Source organism: Sebastes fasciatus, chromosome 10 (assembly GCF_043250625.1).
Source record: "Sebastes fasciatus isolate fSebFas1 chromosome 10, fSebFas1.pri, whole genome shotgun sequence".
Lineage (NCBI taxonomy): Eukaryota > Metazoa > Chordata > Actinopteri > Perciformes > Sebastidae > Sebastes > Sebastes fasciatus.
The window spans coordinates 26,033,435-26,053,949 of record NC_133804.1 but is presented as its reverse complement, the minus strand read 5'-3'; the positions used below and the strand labels follow the sequence as shown (position 1 = coordinate 26,053,949).

The 20,515-nt window shown below is 40.2% G+C and overlaps 1 protein-coding gene across 1 annotated transcript in view; it reads left to right on the top strand.

Annotated features, from left to right (window-relative positions):
- Positions 1–20,231, top strand: part of glrbb (glycine receptor, beta b) — a 30,705-nt gene extending 10,474 nt beyond the window's left edge. The window contains exons 5-10 of the mRNA XM_074649186.1: positions 3,723–3,949; positions 5,108–5,190; positions 5,778–5,918; positions 10,367–10,519; positions 13,885–14,177; positions 18,145–20,231. Coding sequence (XP_074505287.1) covers positions 3,723–3,949; positions 5,108–5,190; positions 5,778–5,918; positions 10,367–10,519; positions 13,885–14,177; positions 18,145–18,441 — 1,194 coding nt within the window. The 3' untranslated portion in view covers positions 18,442–20,231. The remainder of the gene's footprint in view (positions 1–3,722; positions 3,950–5,107; positions 5,191–5,777; positions 5,919–10,366; positions 10,520–13,884; positions 14,178–18,144) is intronic.
- The last annotated feature ends 284 nt before the right edge of the window (positions 20,232–20,515 follow it).

Below are 20,515 nucleotides of genomic sequence, written 5' to 3'. Positions count from 1 at the left end.
CCCACAAAAACGACATGGTTGGGCTTAAAATTACTGTTTATAAAATGAAAATTAGACTGAATGTTGTGAACACGAACGAACAGCTGATTGTAACGTGAAAGTGAAACTTAATGCACAGGACACAAACAGTGGTCTCCTGGATGAAAGCCCTGTGTTTGTTTGTTAGTTCACAAAAGGGAACTTTATTCCATTCTTTATCTCATTGTGTGTTCAGGGTTCACTTTCTCCGTGTTTCACACAACACCTTCCTGAGAACGCGAAGGGACTGGGAATAGGATCTTTCACATAACAAATAATAAACTTGAAGTATTTTTTTTTAACAAAAACAACTGAACTAACAACTGAAATGAAGACATGATGTGATTTGTTTGCAAAAAGCTGTCAAACTGCTGTCAAACTGCTGTCAAATGCAGCGCTGCTCGCAAAATTCCAATTCATTCCCAATGTGGATATACTGGCACTGTTTGGTCAGTGGCATTCATGCCAGATAGAGAGGACTACAAGTTGTGATAGGGAGCAAACAGAATTTGCATGCTCCTCAAACAAAACATAAAGTCATAGCTTAGCATACGAGCCTAAAAGACTCAGCATTTTTGACAAGTTTAGCCCGCAGACCTGTGTACTGTGTGGCAGCTGAGGTACAATTCAGTGCCTTTTTGTTCGCAATCCTTCTATTGTTCTTGTATGAACAATACGATTTTTGGTATGGAATAATATTGCCAACCTCACAGATAGAGATTTTAGACCTTTGCTCCCAGTGCCCTGTTGAGTTGCAGTCCAAAGCAGTGATGAGTGTTCTCCTACTTCATTTCATGACACCCTGAACAAACCCTTGGATCGTATATACTGTACTGGAATTAGAGCTGCATGAAAATGTACTCTGGAAGTATTTCTTTTGGCTGCAGATCAGTAGAGTGTGTCCGCTTGTAAAATCTTCCAGTGGGGAGTTTCACACCAGCACCAATTACAGACCAATGCTGAACATGGGAAATCCTTAACACTCCAAAGTATGGTGAGGGTGCACAGATGGTGGAAGAAAAGAAAGGAAAAGGAAAGAAAAAAAGAGGGAAGAGAAAAAGAAGAAATCAGGGAGAATGATGAGAAAGAAGAAAGAAAGAGCAAGGAGGAAGATGAAGAGACGGGAACAATGAAGATGGAAGAAGCTGAAGAAGAAGACAGTGTCATAAAGAAGGGCAAAGGGAATACAGAAGTAAAGTGAAGAGGAAGACAGTACCAGACCAAAGATGAAAAAGAAGGAAATTGAGAGAATGAGGAAATTGAGCAGGAAAGAGATACGATCTAGAAGGAACAAGTAAGAGCCAAGAAGACTGAGACAGAGAAAGAAAAGTGAGGGACTCCCAGATGGCAGATCCGTCTTCCCTCTTCCCCCTGGACGCACAACGACAGACAGAAAGAAAATGAAAGTGAGGAAGGTTCAAAACGAATCCAGGAGGAGGAAGTAGAAGAGACAGCTGGTCACCTCTCTCTGATCTCAGGGAAACCTTCTCTCATCATTTACACCTCCCCAGGCCAAACGCAACCCCGCGTCCACTGTAGTTAACATATCTATTTTCGCTTTATGCTTTAATCTGATGTCAGGTGAAATAAATTGTGACTGTGTGTTTTGTTTAAGTGCTTCTCAGCTTGAGTTTTCCTCGTTGATTACAGCGAGCGGTTGTGTTAAATCTCTCTGGAGTTGAATGCAGTAACAGGCAGCTTGATAGTGAGCCAGAGGGGAAGATATATTTCCTTGTCTGGTTCTCAGAAAGGCGAAGGTGTGGGAATTGGCCTGCGTCTCTGTCAGACAGAATAGAGCCAGCAGAAGCTATCCGTGCTGTCGCTTGAGGACTAGGTTGTATAGAAATGACGGCTGGCTTTCCAAAATGAGACATCAACAATTTGACCATTGCTCCTTTCTCCTAAAAATGTTTACTGGCAGGACAATATAGCACATTCTGGGTTACAGCTGAATTTATAAACCATCCTAAGACCCATGTGTATAAAACGGTGTTAGCCGAGTTGCCTATTTATAATGCATATACAACAGAGATTCCTTTGGTTTCTTGTCTCCTCATAGACATTGTGCATCAGCATGTATCACAACAATTTACATGGATCAATCATACATCTTATCTTTCGTTTATCGTATCGTAATCCCGCCCGGTGTGTGTCTTTTCCCACTTTAAACTACGTCACCACACTCCCGGCACACTTTCTCGGAGCGTTTACTTTTTCCGTGGATTGGTTTACATTGTAGTTAATGGAAAGCTTGGTGCGTTTCATACTGGCGCTAAAGGGTGCAGGCGGTATTGAACGCCGACGTCCATGACAAAGCCTCTGTTTTTAACGCCCTGTGAATGAGAACGGGTTGAGAGGAAAACCACAGCATCAGACTTTCTAGAACTACTGACAAGCAGGTAACATTTCAACCATTAGGTTTTTTTTAAGACCAGCAATAGCTGTATTAATATATATTTTTGTGTCATTTACCTGGGCCAGCTGGATGAGCAGATGTCATTGAAATTAATGCATAACCATGTTTGAACGCCTAATCCAATGTTAATACATGTGTGGTTCAAAGGGATGGATTTCTTTACGCTCACTGACTTGAATTTGTCTCTAGAATAATTTGCTAAAGGAAAAACAACACCTTATTGCAGTAGTTTAACAGTGTCCCTATTTTTCTTATTTCATCCTGGGGAAATTCTTTGGGTTGTCAACAATTCACATGTGAATTATATGAGAAAAATTGCACCATTTTTCATTTGAACACCCCTGAGTGCAGAGCATAAAGCAGTGATGAATGTTGGCGTTTAGCAGACTCTGCATAAGATGCTGCATCAAAAAAATTAAAAAGAGGCAACCAATATTCTAAAAAAAAATGGGAACAATGAAAGGATGGAAGGTGGAAGTTAATTTCAGGAACACACGCACACCCACACTCTCATACAGCTGGTATTTTGGCGGCTTCATTTGACATGCCATCCGTCTTCACACTCAGCATTAACAGTCCTCCCTAGCACCTGGTCCCAGAACAGCTTGAGGCACGCCATCAAAGCAGGCACAAAAAACAAACGTCCCACAGCCTCACTGAGTGATACTTTCCCACCAGCAAGAATGTAGAAGTCTCACTAATACGCTCTCTAATGAGGCCTTTTGCTGTATCACATGCTGCTGTATTGATAACATTTGACCTGTGGACTGTGTTCTCTGTATGTTAGAAAATGTCTCGAGTGTTTTCACTGCAGCTGTAAAATGTCACTTGGCACTTTGAAGTGGTCTGTTGAAGCTATTGTTGAGATGTTTGCTGTGAGAAAATACTGCTTGTCAAAAGAACCTGTCAATAAGGTGGAACTGGTGTATCCTAAACATGTTACAAATGTCTTAAAAGGCAGTATAGGAAAGGTACTAACAGGAAAATGTCCACCTTTTTCCTCATTATTTGACTGCACATCAAATCATTGGTATCAGAGAATTATCTACAATGTTTTTGTCTCGCAGTGTTATGGAGAAGGATCTCTAATGGAGCTCAAAGGTCATGAAAATAAAAACGTCCATCTGGGCACCTTCCTTTTTTAAAGCTTCATGTAAAAATGTGAATAGAAAATAAGCATTAACCGAGAGAGGTCTTTAATCCCTTTAAAAGCAGCCAACTTCTGTCCAATATTACTAACACGATACAGACATTAACCGTGTCAGTGTTTTTCTCTCGCACCTAACAGGATTACAGAGTCAACATCTTCCTGCGGCAGCGCTGGAACGACCCTCGGCTGAAGCTACCGCAGGACTTCAAGTCCGACTCTCTCACCGTCGATCCAAAGATGTTCAAATGTCTCTGGAAACCCGACCTGTTCTTCGCTAACGAGAAGAGCGCCAACTTTCACGACGTCACCCAGGAGAACATTCTGCTCTTCATTTTCCGTAACGGAGACGTCCTCATCAGTATGAGGTAATGGATCTTATATTTTTTTCCACTGTGTTGGCCAATTGGCCGGAATGACACGGAATGACACGGAACGGCGCCTATTTCTGTCAAATTTAGATCACAAATTTGTTTATATCTGTGTTAGTGAGCACTTCTCTTAGATTCCAAGATGATCCATCCACCTGACAGGTGTGGCATATCAAGATGCTGATTAAACAGCATGACATTTACACAGGTGTGCCTTGGGCTGGTCACAACAAGCGGTTTTAGTGAATGTATCGTTACATTGTTACATGGAAAATAGGGTCCAGGTTGAAAAATATTACCCTTTCAGTTAACTAGTCCTGAATGCCACTACCGATCCATGTCAACTGAAAAAGATATTGGATACGCCACACGCTACTGATTGGTTAGGACAAAACAAAATAACACCCCCTTCCAAACAAACAAAAAATTGGCCAACATGTACACGATGTCAGGCGGAAAGAATGAAGTGCCAGTGAAACAAAATGGCAATTCAATGGCATCATCAGGCTCAGTGCAAAGCTTGCCTAATGATGTAGCTGTAAATATGTGTGTGCACAAGACGTAACAAACACTTCATATGATTTAAGGCCTTGTTGCATATGACTATTACCTGGAGACCTATAATGTGATCATGTAATAATTGATCATTTGTCTTCATAATGCCCTGCAAATCCCCAATGATTATTTGAGTCCTGTGTGCATCTCAATCAGTTAGGCAAGGCTTGTTTGCCTTATTTGAAAGGATTCCCCGTGTTTTCTTCATTTAATTTCTTTCTGGGTCAAGAATCATTGAAGCCGCGGGCTGCGAGAGCAAAATTTCAAAAAGATAATGAGACTGTTGACATGCATAGCATTTGGGAAAAAAAACATGTTTATTTTCCAAAGGGGCTCAATGTAAACTAATTTGGGCAAAAGCTAAACTCTGCTGTTTGGTTTCAATCGTCTCCAGAGATAATACTTGTCTGTAATGTGAGTGTAATGTATTTTGTTTGTCCCATGCAAATGCACAATAAGGGTAAACCTTTAAATCCTATGAGATCTAAATGTAATGTCGTGCAAACAAGGCTTTTGTGTTAGTGTAAGTGGATGTAAGAGGGTAACAAAAACCCAACATAATGAAAAACTGAAAACAGAATTGTCTTCATCCTCCTCCAGGTTGTCCGTCACCCTTTCCTGTCCGCTGGATCTCACATTGTTCCCTATGGACACACAGAGGTGCAAAATGCAACTTGAAAGCTGTGAGTCTAATATCACCTTTAAACCACCAATCACAAACCACATATCTGCTCAGTAAATGTGATTTTGGTTGGACTTCAACACATCTGCTTGTTGGTATTTGGGAGATACAGTATTTATGAGTTGGGAATATATTTGTTGTTTTTATAAAATAGTTGTTTTAGGGTAAATGAAAGCTTTTTGCATGTATTTAGAAGCCAATTTCAGTGGCGAACACTTAGAGAAGTGGAATAAATCATCATATTTTAAGGTTGTTGTGAAAGTCTCACAGCTAATTGAGCTTGACTGTGGTTATTGCATCTTGTTTACAAAGCAGTTTAGACTTGAATAAGCAAAATAATTTCAAGCCATTTCCCTCTAATGGCTAACCCACTGCTGAGACATGTAGTTTGCTGCCAGTCTCTGTGCATTTATATTATATTTTTGTACTCTGATTGTATGTTGCTGTTTCTGAGTGTGCTCAACATGCAAGCATATATTGTGGGCATATACGGTACTGAATATGTATGCATGTATGCAACCACTAGTGTGGTTTCAACATTTGTATATGTATTCACTTTGTGTGTGCCTTTGTACCTCTTTCGTCCAGTTGGCTACACCACAGACGACCTGCAGTTCTTCTGGCAGACAGGAGACCCGGTGCAAATGGACGCCATCGCTCTGCCACAGTTTGATATCAGACAAGAAGATATTGATTATGGGAACTGCACCAAATTCTATTCGGGAACAGGTACTGCCATTGTCATCAATCCAATTATATTTATTTATAAGGAAAGTAGATATTCAATCATTTAAAATACTCCTTTTAGCCAGTACTAGCCATAAGTAGTTCTGCCTTTTGAATTTGTCACTACTGACAAATACAGCAAAGTGAACTATTTTGAACCATTAAACTTACTTTTTGCAGCATTTCCATCAAGTACAAAGTTTTTAAGCTAAACAAGGTTTTGACTTCAGTGCTGTTCATTTCATCCATCCATTAATTATTCTCTCAGAATTTAAAATCTTTTTTTCTGGATAGGCTCAAAGCTATATGGTCCTTGTTAAATTTGGACCCCAAAAGTATGTTCATGTGCCTGGTGCTTGCCCCAGCCTGGTCTCCTAAAAATGATGTTCCTATATAACAAAATTGCATTGCCAATTATGTTTCGAGGGAATATATTTTCTCCTGGATTACGTTTGTTTTGACGTATCACAACTACCTTTCTAATCAAAGTCTACATAGGGAAGACGACAAGGTGGATGGTTAGGTACAATGCAGGACTTTTACACAGGAGACTGGTGACAAAAAATAACGTACTTATTTAACCCAAAAAATTATCATTTACTAAACCTAACCAAGCAGTTCTGTTGCTTAAACTTAAACGTAATTGAGAATGCACTTTCAAAATACCAAAAGCACCATGAGCAGTTAAAACACTAGAACGTTGATATACATGTATGTAGAAATGTTGATATGAAACGTGTTTTTGATTCAGAAACGTTGAGATTCAACGTAATTGTGGTTTGCAGAAACGTACAATGCCAATGTTGTATTCTGGCGACAGGATTGCTTGCCCTGATTATTATTAACTCACCCCTGTCCAAATTAATTTTGTATTTCATGACTCAAAGTCATGACATCTCAAAAAGGTAGTTGGTAGTTATTAGTTGGGCATTGTCTTTAAGTTGTGGCTGTTATCCTTCTGGCTGTAGCCATCATACAAGCTGTGTTATAGGTTCCTAGTCAAAGAAATCAGGAGAAGTTGATGGGTGTTTTTGTAAAGGTAAGATTAGTTCAATGTGATCTCACAGAAATATATGAAATGACCACAACCTCTTAACAGTGCATTACGTGGTGGTGGCACGTAATGTGTTAAAATTGCATGCCGCCACCACGTAAACAATTTAGGTTTAGGCAGAAATACTACTTCAAAAAGATCATGATTTGGGTTTAAATAACCTATGTAATTTTAAAAAAAGTCAACCTTGACTTTTGGTTTCACACAAACACTAGTCTCCTTGGTGAAAGTCCCAAGTTTGATTAAAATATTAAAATAAAAATATTTCTGTTGAATCTGGGAATTTGTGTATCCACCACAACAAAGGATCCTAATTGACGTTCCATTGGCATTGTTTCCGTAGTGCCGGCACGTATGTTTCAACACATTACATGCCAAAGTAATACGCTGTTAAGTGCTTGTGGTCATTTCACGTATTTTTGTGAGATCAGGCTGGATTACTTCCATGCTGTTGATTGAAAGATGAAATCGTAGCAGATCAGATCATGAGCAGCAGCGAGCAAGCTTCAATTGCATGCTCTTATCGAACTAAAGGTGATGCTGTGTGACTTCTTTATTTATTTCTGGTAAAGGCCAGAATATTATAACACCCCAATTGTCCTGCTTATGTTTGTTCAAGGAAATTCAATTTTAACACCTCAATAACAAACAATAGAAGATGAACTGTGGATTATTTCGCTGTGTGGAGATTCAGTATTTTATAGTAGAGAGCAAAGATGTGTATTCACTGTTGTGTGATCATACAGTCAACTAAAATCAAAGAGTGAAACACATTAAAATACTTAAATTAAAAGATATTAGAACTTTCGGCAGGGTTTATTTGAAACCAAACCATGTTCTATTCATAAACCTAGTAGTTTTGTTGCCTAAATCTAAGAAGATTTCTGTCAGAAAGCCATGAAAGCAAACTTCTCCTATGTGCAGACAACCACAGGTGTCACTGATCATTGATTATGTGTTTATCCTATTGAGGTATGCCAGTCAGCCAGCATGCACAGCCCTGGCTCTGAATGAACTGAATGAAAGAAGTAATTGATAATGTCATGAGTTACTCTTCTCTGACAAGTCCAAGTGTTTGCTTTGAGACAGCTCCTTACCAGAGTTGTATCAAGTTAGTATTAGGATTATTTAGTGGGTTCTCAACGCTCCACTCCGCTCACATGATTTTTTACGTTTTAAATCATTCATTGCCTACATTCACGTTTATTCGCCAGCAGTTTTTGTCTTGGCACATTACTACATTTTCTTGTCAATCAGCAGAATAGTAGAAGTTAAATATATTTATATATTGTATTTTATATCTCAACCCTTTGCTTACTTCTTTAGTGTGTCTTGGATTGTCAGTAAGCAGCAGTCACGCTTTGCATGAACAATTTGATTTGCATTGTACAATTTCACGAAATGTCGTGTGTCTACATACGTAGATATTTCCAAGAAGTTGGGTGGAGGTAGCTACGATGAACTCATGTTCAACATGTCACTCTGGCCTTTTTCCTAGGACGCTGGCAGGGCTAAAAAATATTCATATAATAAAATAAAAGAAAAAATACTAAAAAGGCTCCTGGTACCGTGCCATGCATATATTCAGACCAATGTGAGCACAAAACGACATTCGCAATGAAATGGAAAAATCTCTATCAGCCAACAGAGCTTGTATGACCTCAGTGCTCTCGCACTTGGGAGGCACACTGCTGGCAATGAGTCAGCCTTTTAACGGGTTGCCATAGCAACCTGGCCAGACACAAAGATCACCTCTGTGTGCGACTGGTTCGAGCCTGCTCTGCGACACAGGCAGCCCTTATATGTTGTATAAAGCTCACCCAGAGATCCCTGGGCTAGTTAAATATTACTTCAGCCCATCCACTCTAGCATCCCATTGGACCCACCAACCAGCCTCAAAGAGCAGAAACACAACGCTGCTGTAGGAGGTCTGAAGTGTATTGATGCCTATTCCATACCTGACCAATGAAGACCACATTCCCAGTAGAGATGGATCGGTTAGAATTGATCATTTATGAATGGAAATTTATGCTGCACTGCAAAGAACGCTAATCTTCTGAAAACAGGAACATGTTTCTATCCACTAAAAATAGGAACTGGCAGAGGACAGATCTAAGTCTCCTACATAATAGGCATATTATGAATTGGAAGCAGTGCTTTTTTGGGGTGCTGCCCTGAGTGCTCAAACAGGTCTCAGCTTTAACAAAGTTAGCTGGAATGATGTTGCCAATGATGATGCCAATTGACCTTTTTCTTTTCCTCCTCTTTGGTTTTTCTCTGTTACTAATGGTGCTCACAGCTGTGCTTTGCTTTGTGCCGGAGCAAAAGGAGGCAGATCAGATACAGGACTTAACCTGGCTACTACCTTTCCCTCTAAATGCCTAATACGGATTTAATAGACCAAGTCAGTAGAGGGCCATTTCTCTCACCTAATCCATTTCAATTCAGAGTAAAGAAGTTCACATTTCTAAACCGATATAAGTCATAATTGGCCAACAACTTTGAATTGACAAAGGTGGTCTGATGCTGTGTTCATGTCACATTGTTCAGACCATGATTACGAGCAGCTGAGTCGGAAAAAATTTTCACATCAGCCACCTTCTAATACCCAAATGATATTGGGAAACTTTGTGAAAAGAACTACAAAATCCACTATATTAACAGTAAAAACAATGAATTCAGCATTTTATAGGAGCTTTACAATGTGCTACTTTTTCTCATACAATGGTGATATCTTACGAAAAAAGTTTATCATTTTTCATTCATTTTCCTACAAATATCCAGCAACTTGCGTCAATTTCCAATCGTTACATGCATACAGTCTTTTCAAAATAAGCACTTATTTTCACAAGAAACAACTTTCTTAGGTGCAGAAAATAAAACTACTTAGTTAGGCTTAGAAAAAGATTGACTTGGTTAGGATTAGGCAACAAAACTACTTCCTTAAGCTTCCGAAAAAGTTTGTGGTTTGGCTTAAAAATAACTCCGGAACTGGCAAATAAATCAACGTTGAATTGTTGTTTAAGACGGGACACGAACGCCGGTCTCCTTCGCAAAAGTCCGGTATTTTTTGACCCAGCCATCCACCCCGACCTCCTCCCTACGCGGTGTTCACAGCTCTTTATATTTCCTGGTTCACGATTACGTGATTTACACGCAAATTGATTTTGTGGGATATATACAAATTACAGTGCACTACTTTTTGCAGGTATAGCTAACAGTGTATAAGACCAGCTTGTGCTGTGTGTTTTTTATCTTGTTGGAACACAATTACCTTGTGTATGATGCCAGTATCCAATGTATATACTGTGCAAGCTTCTCATTTTTAAATTTCAAGGCAAGCTGTGTTTCTCACTTATCTAAATCATATTTTACCATAATCTCCTTCCTCATGCAGGGTACTACACTTGTGTGGAGGTTATCTTCACCCTAAGGCGACAGGTCGGCTTCTACATGATGGGTGTTTACGCCCCCACACTGCTCATCGTGGTCCTCTCCTGGCTGTCCTTCTGGATCAACCCTGATGCGAGTGCTGCCAGGGTGCCTTTGGGTACGGATTATTTGATCAATTCCACCACCTTACGCTGACATTTACCAATACACACAATGTGTAAATATTCCTTGTGCTGTTTAACTGGGGTCGAGTGCATGTTTGGACGTTAGATCAAAAAGAGGAGTGGAGGGAGGTAATGAGGTGTGGAAATGTGGGAAAGATTGTAGTTGATCAAATAAAACTCCCTCTGTAGGATTTATATGTTTTTTAAGGATCACTGACATTATGGCCCCAATCATCTCCAGCATGACAACATCAATCACTTTGACACCATGAAGGACTTTATCTGTCAAGCATGGTGCCATGTCCAGTGTTGTTCTATATGTCATAAATCACTGACTATAGCTGAAATTGACAGATGGGACCCACCACAGTGGTGCTTTAGGTAAGTTAGTGCTTATCTAGTGTAGGTCTTAGTACTTGGGGATTTGAGCCCATTTAAGAGCAATAACTTCCCTTTTTGCTGTAAAATTAGAAGTTTTTAGTTATTGGAAAGAACCCAAAGCAAATAGGATTGATTGTCTACGCACATCAAATTATCTAAATGCCTGGAACATATAATATCAACCCACTGGATTCAGTTTTCTAGCCAGCCACTCTCCCTGTTGAACTGTGATGTGATACCTGTTTAGCCACATACACAGATTTTCACTGCCAAAATGTAACAGCAAATTTTGGCCACGCCATTCAACTCAAGTTTAAAATATGCAGGTAAAAGGCTTTGCCTAAGAAACAAGTACATGCAGTTGTGTTTTACTGGTATATCTTTATGTTAATCAGTGTAGGCAAACAAGAGTTTTTCAGGAGACAGAGAGAACCAGGACACTCTCAGCTGGCCGACGAGGTGCACCTGATCCCTATTAACCCAAACTAATGAAGGGGTATGCTGAGGCACATGAGGACCAGTATTGCTTTTTTTCCAAACCGGAGGAGCACCCAATTTGTCCAACCTGAATAAGGTCCAGCTAGATTACTAGACTGTTAGCCTGACCCCCTGAGGGAATGCAAGAAGGGTTCAGTACTGCTAGTGCTCAATTATTGTTGTGTTTTTGTTTACGCACTGAATAAATCACAGATGAGCTATCCCTAGCATCCGTCTTGCTCACAGTGTTGGTTGTTGGCACAGACCTAGTTTCACTTGCATGATGAAAGAGGGGCAGAAACTCTAAAACTAGGTTCATACACTTTTTTTGGTCAAGACTGATATGAAAGTGATGACCTCACCTTATTAAATAATACTCTTCTCATCACATCTTCATTGTTCACCATTTACTGCAGCCCAAAATATTTCCATTTGTTATAAGCAGTGGGGCTATCCCCGGTTCTGAAAAGTGAAGCAAATGCTGAAGTGCCTTAAACCTGCATTATTTCTAACAGCCAGCAGGCGGCGACTCCTCTGGTTGCAAAAATAAGTCTGATTGTATAGAGGAAATTATGGTCCCATTTATAGTCAAATAGACCATAAAGCAGGGTATGCTTTAGGGCGTGGCTACCTTGTGATTGACAGGTCGCTACCACGGCGTTGTCCGGTCTTGGAGTTGTCCGTGTTTTCGTCTTACAACTTTCACCCTTTCACAGTGTATGTTCAGTTCATGAAAGCTAATTATAACCTTTTTGGTCACCTAAAAATGCCTTATTCAACATTCAGTTGTACTTAGCTCCACCCTCTCGTGTCACTTCTGGTTGCAAAAACACAACATGGCGACGGCCAAAATGCCGAACTTAAGGCTTCAAAACGTCAGTCCACAAACCAGAGTAACGTCACGGTGACTACGTCCACTTCGTATATACAGTCTATGGTTATAAGTCACCAAACAAAGTATTACATTATGATATTATGTCTTAATATATTTGTCTGTATTTTATACATATTACTATATTTCCCATACATGCAGGCCAACACTGCACATGGTAGATTATTATTATGTTGATTATGGTAGAGTAAGCTTCTGTTTGCTGGAAAAGTGTCCATTCCACTTCTTCACTTCTTACTTTTCCCTCCTCCATAACTGAACCTGTGTGTAATATGTCAGTGTCACCCACATACAGTATCACACGGGCACCTCTGTGTGTACAGGGCTGCACGGATAAGATAATCCATTGTTATCCCACTCCAGTCATCCACTGCCTCCTTTTCTCCATCCTCCCTCCAGTTGTTTATCACCACTTCCATCCCATCATCACTCCAACTCCTCATGGAAGCCTCCTCTGACTTCTCTCTAAATGGGATCAGTCCAGGTCAGTTGACGTTTAGGTGTGGGACTACGCTCATTTATTGCTCCTCTGTGTGTGTGTGTGTGTGTGTTAGCCTTTATGTGTGTGTGTGTGTGTGTGCATGTACATGTGTATCTGTGTTTTTGTGCATTTTTTGTCCGTGTATACACAGTGTGTTTTCTTTCCACAGAAGGTGGTGCGAGCTAATGGGTTTACCATTGCATTACAGAAATATGTTTTTCGAGTTTTTGTGTCTGATGCGAAGTCCAGGTTTATTCTGTACACGTAGCTGAGTGTGTCATTGGGGAACAAGGCAAACAAAGCTATTTCAGTATCGCCATCATCCATGTTTTTCTCTCTTCATGGATAATAGGTGGGCTTCCTGGATGACAGTGCCCACTTTAGCACTTTGTTCCAGTGAGGAAGGAGCAGTTTGATTACAAATCCTGAACCCTGTAGGAACTTTCCCTTGACCATAATGAGGACTGGAGGCAAAACCCATCGGTCATTCCATTGTATTTATTATCTCTCTAAAGAATCATCACAGGAAGGGAAAGGGGTGTGAAGCCATTCATTTGGTGGTTATAACACCATCCGAAGAGAGCGGTTGTAATTATTTCTGCTGTAGCCTGAAAGCGTTTCTGCTGTGCGGGGGGATTCTCTAACTTGTAATCCCGTTAGCTATCGGAGATAAAAACAATTTAGAATTACTGCTATTAGAGGCTGTCTGAGCTCTCGGAGACGTCCTAATAAAGGAGGTAAAGGAACGGTCATGAATCTCTAATTGCAGTCATGTTCTCAGCAACCCTGTGTGGATGTGAGCATTTTATTACAGCTTCTGTGCATATTGGGAGATTAATTTGTTCAGTATTTTGTGCTTTGAAGAGGAAATGCATCATTTTTTTTTTTTTCTCTCAGCAGTAGGTGGTTAAAATGTTTTTCCTCAGTGGAAACAAACATCTAGGCTACACAAGAAGTACTGTCTGATGTCAGCAGTGTATGTTGACAACCATGGTTGTTACAGATTACAGGATTTAAGATGTTTTAATCATAGATGGCGCAAAAGTTCAAATTTTTCTTTTTTTTTTACATCAACTTCCTCTCACTTTCCTGACTGACAAGGTTAATTGTCTCCCTTCTTTGTGTAGGCATCCTCTCGGTGCTCTCTCTGTCCTCTGAGTGCACCTCCCTGGCTCAGGAACTGCCCAAAGTGTCCTACGTCAAGGCCATCGACGTCTGGCTCATCGCTTGCCTGCTGTTTGGTTTCGCCTCGCTGGTGGAGTACGCCGTGGTTCAAGTGATGCTCAACAGCCCGAAGCGCATCGAGGCCGAGAAGGCCAAGATTGCAGCCAAGGAGAAGGCTATGGGAAAGAGCCCCACTGCCAAGAACAACACGGTCAACGGGACCGGAGGGACGCCGCTGCATGTCAGCACCTTGCACGTCAGTGGATCTCGTTTGATAACTTGACTGTGCTTGTGTGTGTGTGTTTGTGTGTGTTTGCCACCATTCGGGGATTACAAGAGTTACAGTATATTGAATAATACTTATATAGCTGAAATCAGCTGATACTCTTTCCAGTGGTATATCGAACATCCATTGAGACAAAAAGTGCAATTGAGATCTTGCCTCATGATCATCAACGCTTTTTAGTTTTTGGGGGGTTTCCTTTTTGTCTATTGGTTAAGAGGCATACAATATACGTGCAACATCCCTGGTTCGATTCTGACCGGAGACCTTTATTGCATATCAAACCCCTCATGAGCTTCCCTTGTTTCCTGTCTATCTCCACACTACGGCTGCAACTAACCATTATCTTGATTGTTGATGAATCTGACGAATATTTTCTAAATTAATGATTTGGTCGATAAAATGTCAGAAAATAGTGAAAAAGGTCCATCCCAGTTTCTCAAAGTCCAAGGTGATGTCTTTAAATGTTTTATTGTGTTTGTCCAAAACCCAAAGATATTCAATTTAATATGATCTAGAACAGAGAAAAGCAGGAAAATCCATACTTGAGAGGCTGAAAACAACATTTTCTGGCATTTTTATTTGAAAATTACCTTCAAGATTAATCGATTATCAAAATAGTTGGCGATTGTTTTTTTGACGATCGATTAGTCGACTAATCGTTACAGCTCTAATCCACACTGTCACTATCTAAAATTAGGTTATTGCTAAAAAAAGAGTAAAAGAAAAAAGAATATTTTAGAATTTTTCTTCTTTATCAAAAGTCATCCTGAATGTTGTTTGCACCTTTACAGCGGTTACAGTGCAAACTGCTCCTATATATGCATATGATTTAAATATGGAATGTATTACGTTCAAATCCATAAGTATAGATAATGTCCCCTTGGGTACTGATGCTGTAGATAATCACTGAAACATTTCAGTGATGGTGCTGTTTAGTTGCTTTGTGTAAGCGTGTGTTTGTATGTGTCTGTGTTTATGCATATGATTCCAAGTAACCTCCCACCTACAGCAACACACAGTACAATGATCAAATGCATAATCCACATCAAACATCCTCAGGCAGGTTTGCACCAGTGAGGCAGAGAGATCTAATCTAAATGCAAAACACGGAAAATAAATCATTCTAAATTGGCATTGTCTCTAACACACTTGTGCACACAGATCAGTCAGGACTCAAGTCTGACACTCACATGCACATGTGGTATGTTGTATGGGTCTTTCAAATTGTACGCCTAATTGAAATTAATTTACCTCCGAGTCCGTGCTAGTCCGGACCACATTTGGATTGAGAGGATTACATTATTCCATTGAGGTTTAATGGGTTTTCTTGTCAAAACCAAATCAAAATAATGAAGCTCTAATGAGCTTAATGACTTCAGTGAGTAAGCATCCATAGTGTGATTAGATCCTGTTCACCCCGCAGGCCTTCAGGGAAGTTGATGAAAGGGATTTTTTTTGGAGGACAATAAACTACATCCTTTTGCTGATAGTTCTTATGAGCCCTGTTTGTCCGCTGTGATAGCACATGGCGGGTGTAGAGGAGTTACAGATGAGACAGAAACCATATTAGGCAACATTGGAGAGCACAAAGTAAATCTAATTTTGGCACCAAACTTCTTTGTTTTTTTTCTCTTAAAATAACAGTAAGTTTTGATTTATCAGCAGGAGTTCTGTCCAAGTTTCAGGATCAAACAGCTCCTTTACTGGGTTTTCAAAGGGTAGTCTGTTTTCAATTGAGTCCAACAATCCTGAACAGCCTCATTTAAATGTTACTCTTGTTCAGATGAAACCTACCTGCTGAGAGGATGTGACGTCTCAGAGACATCATTGCTACTGTACACATTTTTTTTTTATGTCAACAGTAGTCGAAGAAAGTGGAGCATTCAGTTGTGTTTGTCCATATGATTGTTGAGTTGTAGAGTCAGTTTGATGATTTGTGCAGTTTGATCCACATTCAGAGCTGCCCCAAGGGCTTGCCACATAGGTACAGAGTCCGTGTACGTTTTGATAGTTTGTTTATTGGATTAAATCCAAAGTGGCAGAAACGAGAAAACGACTGCTATTTTTGCTTTGTCCTCGCCGCCACCAGGACACCACTTCGCCAGGAGGAGGGTGGACGGAAGCTCCGGGGGAAAAGCCTCAGTTAGTGGTTAGCTGTAGCAACTAGCATTCAGCCAGCACATACCCCAGCAACGGGAGTCACAGTCAAGCCCCAAGGAAGAGTGCCGGCCTTTGAAGCAAATTTTCGTAGTGGCCAAACAACATTACAACTTCCGTGTTCGTCACGTGATGCTACTGGGCCCGAAAATACTTTTCCCATAGATTTACATTGGCAAAGAGACATTTTTAACACTGTGGATAATTTATTTTAGGTGAATCAACTTCACAGTGTGAACACATGAATAGACCTTAATTAAATCATTAGATCGTAAAAGTTGTAAATGCGCCAATAGCTGAATCCAAAGTCATCCCCCGGGATCAGAATCAGACCCTCGGTACTGAGGATTGTGCTGGCTGAATTTGTGCTACTATAGCTCTGTCTTTTTTGTCATTTCTGCCACTAAAAAAACTATCAAAACGTACACCGTACAGCGACACACGGTTGGTGCCACAGTAAACACAATATAGGCCGACACCACATGTGAAGATTATAAGATAACAGTGTTGTTTTGACCGGCTCTCAGAGTTTCAGCAGTTTGGTCACATTCTTGCCCTGCTGTTAGCTGTTGGCTTTTTTTTTATATTTAAAAAAATGTGATTGTATGGATCCGGTATAGAGGTGAAATGCTGCCCCTCTATTTCTTTGGAGCATGTGGCCATACATTTCACAATGCACCTTTAAAAGTCAATAAGTGGATAGCCTTAAATAGACTGTGAGATGACTGTGGGTCGAAAAGGGCTCGGTCAGCAGTAGCCGTCTGTGCCATCTGTTGTGGTGGCACATGTATCCATGTATCTATACATATCTGAATCCGGTACATACACAAATATACCAGTGGGGGACACAGAGAGGTAGAGAGAGGGGACAAAATGGAGTGGATGTGATGTGAATTCCTGAAATCAATGCCCAATTTTCTGTTCTATTCTGAGATGCATGATGGTGTCGTTTTTTTTCGAGCTTCTGCTGAGTTATAGATTTATTTTGTCATGTTATGTTTGTAGACAGAAAGAATAATTAGGAATGCATGGATTGAAATGTGCACAGTCATGATGCCCTGATGGAAACCTTGTGGTTGAAATGTTTGATTAAGTGTTGATGGCATTACGACAGCATTGACTCAGAAGCAGAAGTCAGACACAGATCAGGTGAAATTAAAAAGTTTTGTAGGCGTCAGGTTTTGGAGCAAAGGTTGGTAACAGGTAGTGAATAAGCGAAGGCAAACAAAATCAAACAGTAAGGCAGATAACTAGGACAAGGGCTAGAATGTTAAGGCTATAGACGATCTGTCAAAGACTGAGGGAAAAAAGAGCCGGTATATATACTGGGTGAATAATGAGGGAATGAGGGAATGAGGTGCAGGCGTGAATGTGGATGTGGTGGGATAAACACTTATTGATTTTTTTTGCTGTATTTCATTCTTATTGTAGTCCTACATAGTTCTGTAGAAAAGAAGAGAAGACAGAATGAGTCTTAACTGGAGTAACAGTTAGTATAAAGTTTAGGACCACTGTATTTCATACTATTTCATTCTGCAGGATGGAATAATCCATGTCAGCGTGCATGGCTCTATGCACAGTAATCCCAGTCTGCTGCTCAGTCAGTCAGTTTTAAACCACTTTGGTCTGGTTACACTGCCTCGGTGGCTGCCAGCAGCGCTTTCAGACTATTAGTCCAATCTTATCTTGGTTTCTACAGTATAGGCCGATGTTTCAGCTGAAATGCTGCATAATTTAACAATCGATTCTGTATTCCCTCGTGTTATTCTCCTGTACCCAGGTGGCGGAGACTCGCTGTAAGAAGGTGTGCACCTCCAAATCAGACCTGCGGACCAACGACTTCAGCATCGTGGGCTCGCTCCCGCGGGACTTTGAGCTGTCAAACTTTGACTGCTACGGGAAGCCCATCGACATCGCAAGCGCTCACGGCAAAGCCCTGGCCAAGCACAACAAGAGACCTCCTCCTCCGAAACCAGTCATCCCCTCTGCTGCCAAAAGGGTCGACCTGTACGCTCGAGCCCTCTTCCCTTTCACCTTTCTCTTCTTCAATGTGGTTTACTGGTCCGTATACTTGTGATTGTTTTGAAATATTTGTATTGTTAACCCCCCCACTTCCCTCCCCCGAGTTATTTATTGATCTGATTATTTTCAAAAAGTTTAATTCCAAAGTGAACCTGGAGTGTGTTTAAGGCACACTAGTATCCTGGTTTTCAGTCTTAGGCTCTGATCAGACAGGTGAAAAACTCAAGGCGCACCGCACTGCCATTTTGGTGCCCGATCAGACAGAGCGTTTTTTGCAGTTTGCTGCATTTTTTTATTAGTCCATTTTTCTATATTGCTTGGCAACCAGCAAATGAGTGCTAACAACAGTTTAAATGAATGAAAACAGCTTACCCGGAATCTTAAATACCGCACTAATTTGTGCACTGCTGTTTTCTGCTCAGATCATAGTAACTACTGTTGGTTAAGTCAAACCTTAGCTCTGGGTATCCAGCAAAAGTCACCACAGTGAGAAAAAACGCTAATGACGTCAGACGCTTTTCCCAGCCCAGTCGCACAGCAGTTAGTCACGAAATTGAATGTATTGATTCGTATACTATTGATTGTTGCCTAAACCTAACCAAGTCCATCTATTCCTAAACCTGACTAAGTAGTTTTATTTTGAAAAGACTTACGTGACGTGTTGCTGGACATTCGTAGGAAAATGTACAAAAAATATGCTGTTGAAAGTCATGCTGAGCGTCACAAAAAAAGGAAATCGGTGTCTATGTAGACGAATCAAATAGATTAAATGTCGTGACTTTTTCACAAACTGCCGTGAGACTGTGTTGCTTTTCCGCTCTGAGTTGAATTTTTTTCAACTCGAGGCATTCAGGGTAAATAAACACGAGGTGTTCAGCAACGCAAAAGCAGCGGGGAAAAGGCTTCAATCTCATTAAAAAAAAATTACAAAAAGCCGCCCCACGCTGCTAAAACACATTCTGTCTGATCCGGGCCTTGTCCTGTTTTTGATCGTATTTGGGATATGGTGTTTACATAGAACATGAAAAACCTGGTTATTCATATCCCTGAATAAATGACCATTACAGTATCCAGGTTTAAGGCGTTTACCTGCCGAGGTTTCTATCGGAGTACTCATGGAAAATTGGGAATCTAACCCATACAAAATATTTGCTAAGAAAATACAACTTCTATCTATTATTACATTTATATATTTACATGAAAATAGACAACTATCATTATTTGTGTATTAAACAATGATTATAACTTTATCTTTCTTTACCTAAAATGCATATAAAGCATATTGTCTTGAAATACCTAATTTATTGATAATGGTACTTGAAAGGTTAATACAGGTTTGCAGATATAACGGTTGTGAGATCCACAAAGATTGACTGCGTAACAACCGAGCAGAAGATGCACTAATCTATAAAAGAGCATTTGTAAATAGCTATTTGATTTTTCACCCCTCCCAACTGGGAGTCTGTCCGCAAGTTGAATAAGTTAACACATTTTTTTTAAGCTTCAATGCAAAGTGTAACATTGTTATTACATTGCATGTTTTAAAAAAAAAATTGCATGTATATGAAGATAAAATCTAAATATAAAATGATTTATTAAATTGTATTATTCTTATAATTTGCTCTTAAGAAGATAAATGGATACGTGAAACACTCTGTTCCTGTTCAGATGGTTTTGTGACACTGCCACCTTTCCAACTAATGTAATGTTTGACATCACCTACCTGTAGCGTGTGTAAATGGGTCACTAGTGAGCTATGACCATGTGTCTGTGAAATTTACAAGCAAAGACAAATTAAATGACCAAATGACTTTTCACTATTTGATGTGATTAAAAATTAACACATATTTGAACACAGCATGTCATTTTTGGACTCTTTTTTTGTTCTTCTTTATTCTTATATGTATTTCAATCCTCAATGGACTTGCAAAAGGTGGATAAACTCCGTAGATCTCCAGCATCTCCCCTTTGTTCTGCCGACATGCACGCCGCACATCACACAACAACACAGCTGTTTCTTCCACCGAGGCTTGACCTCTCCTAATCAACCATCACCAGCCATCTATTATTCATGCAAACCTGCCTTGGAAAAATTACCCCTGACTATCATTTGCGGGACTTCTCATATG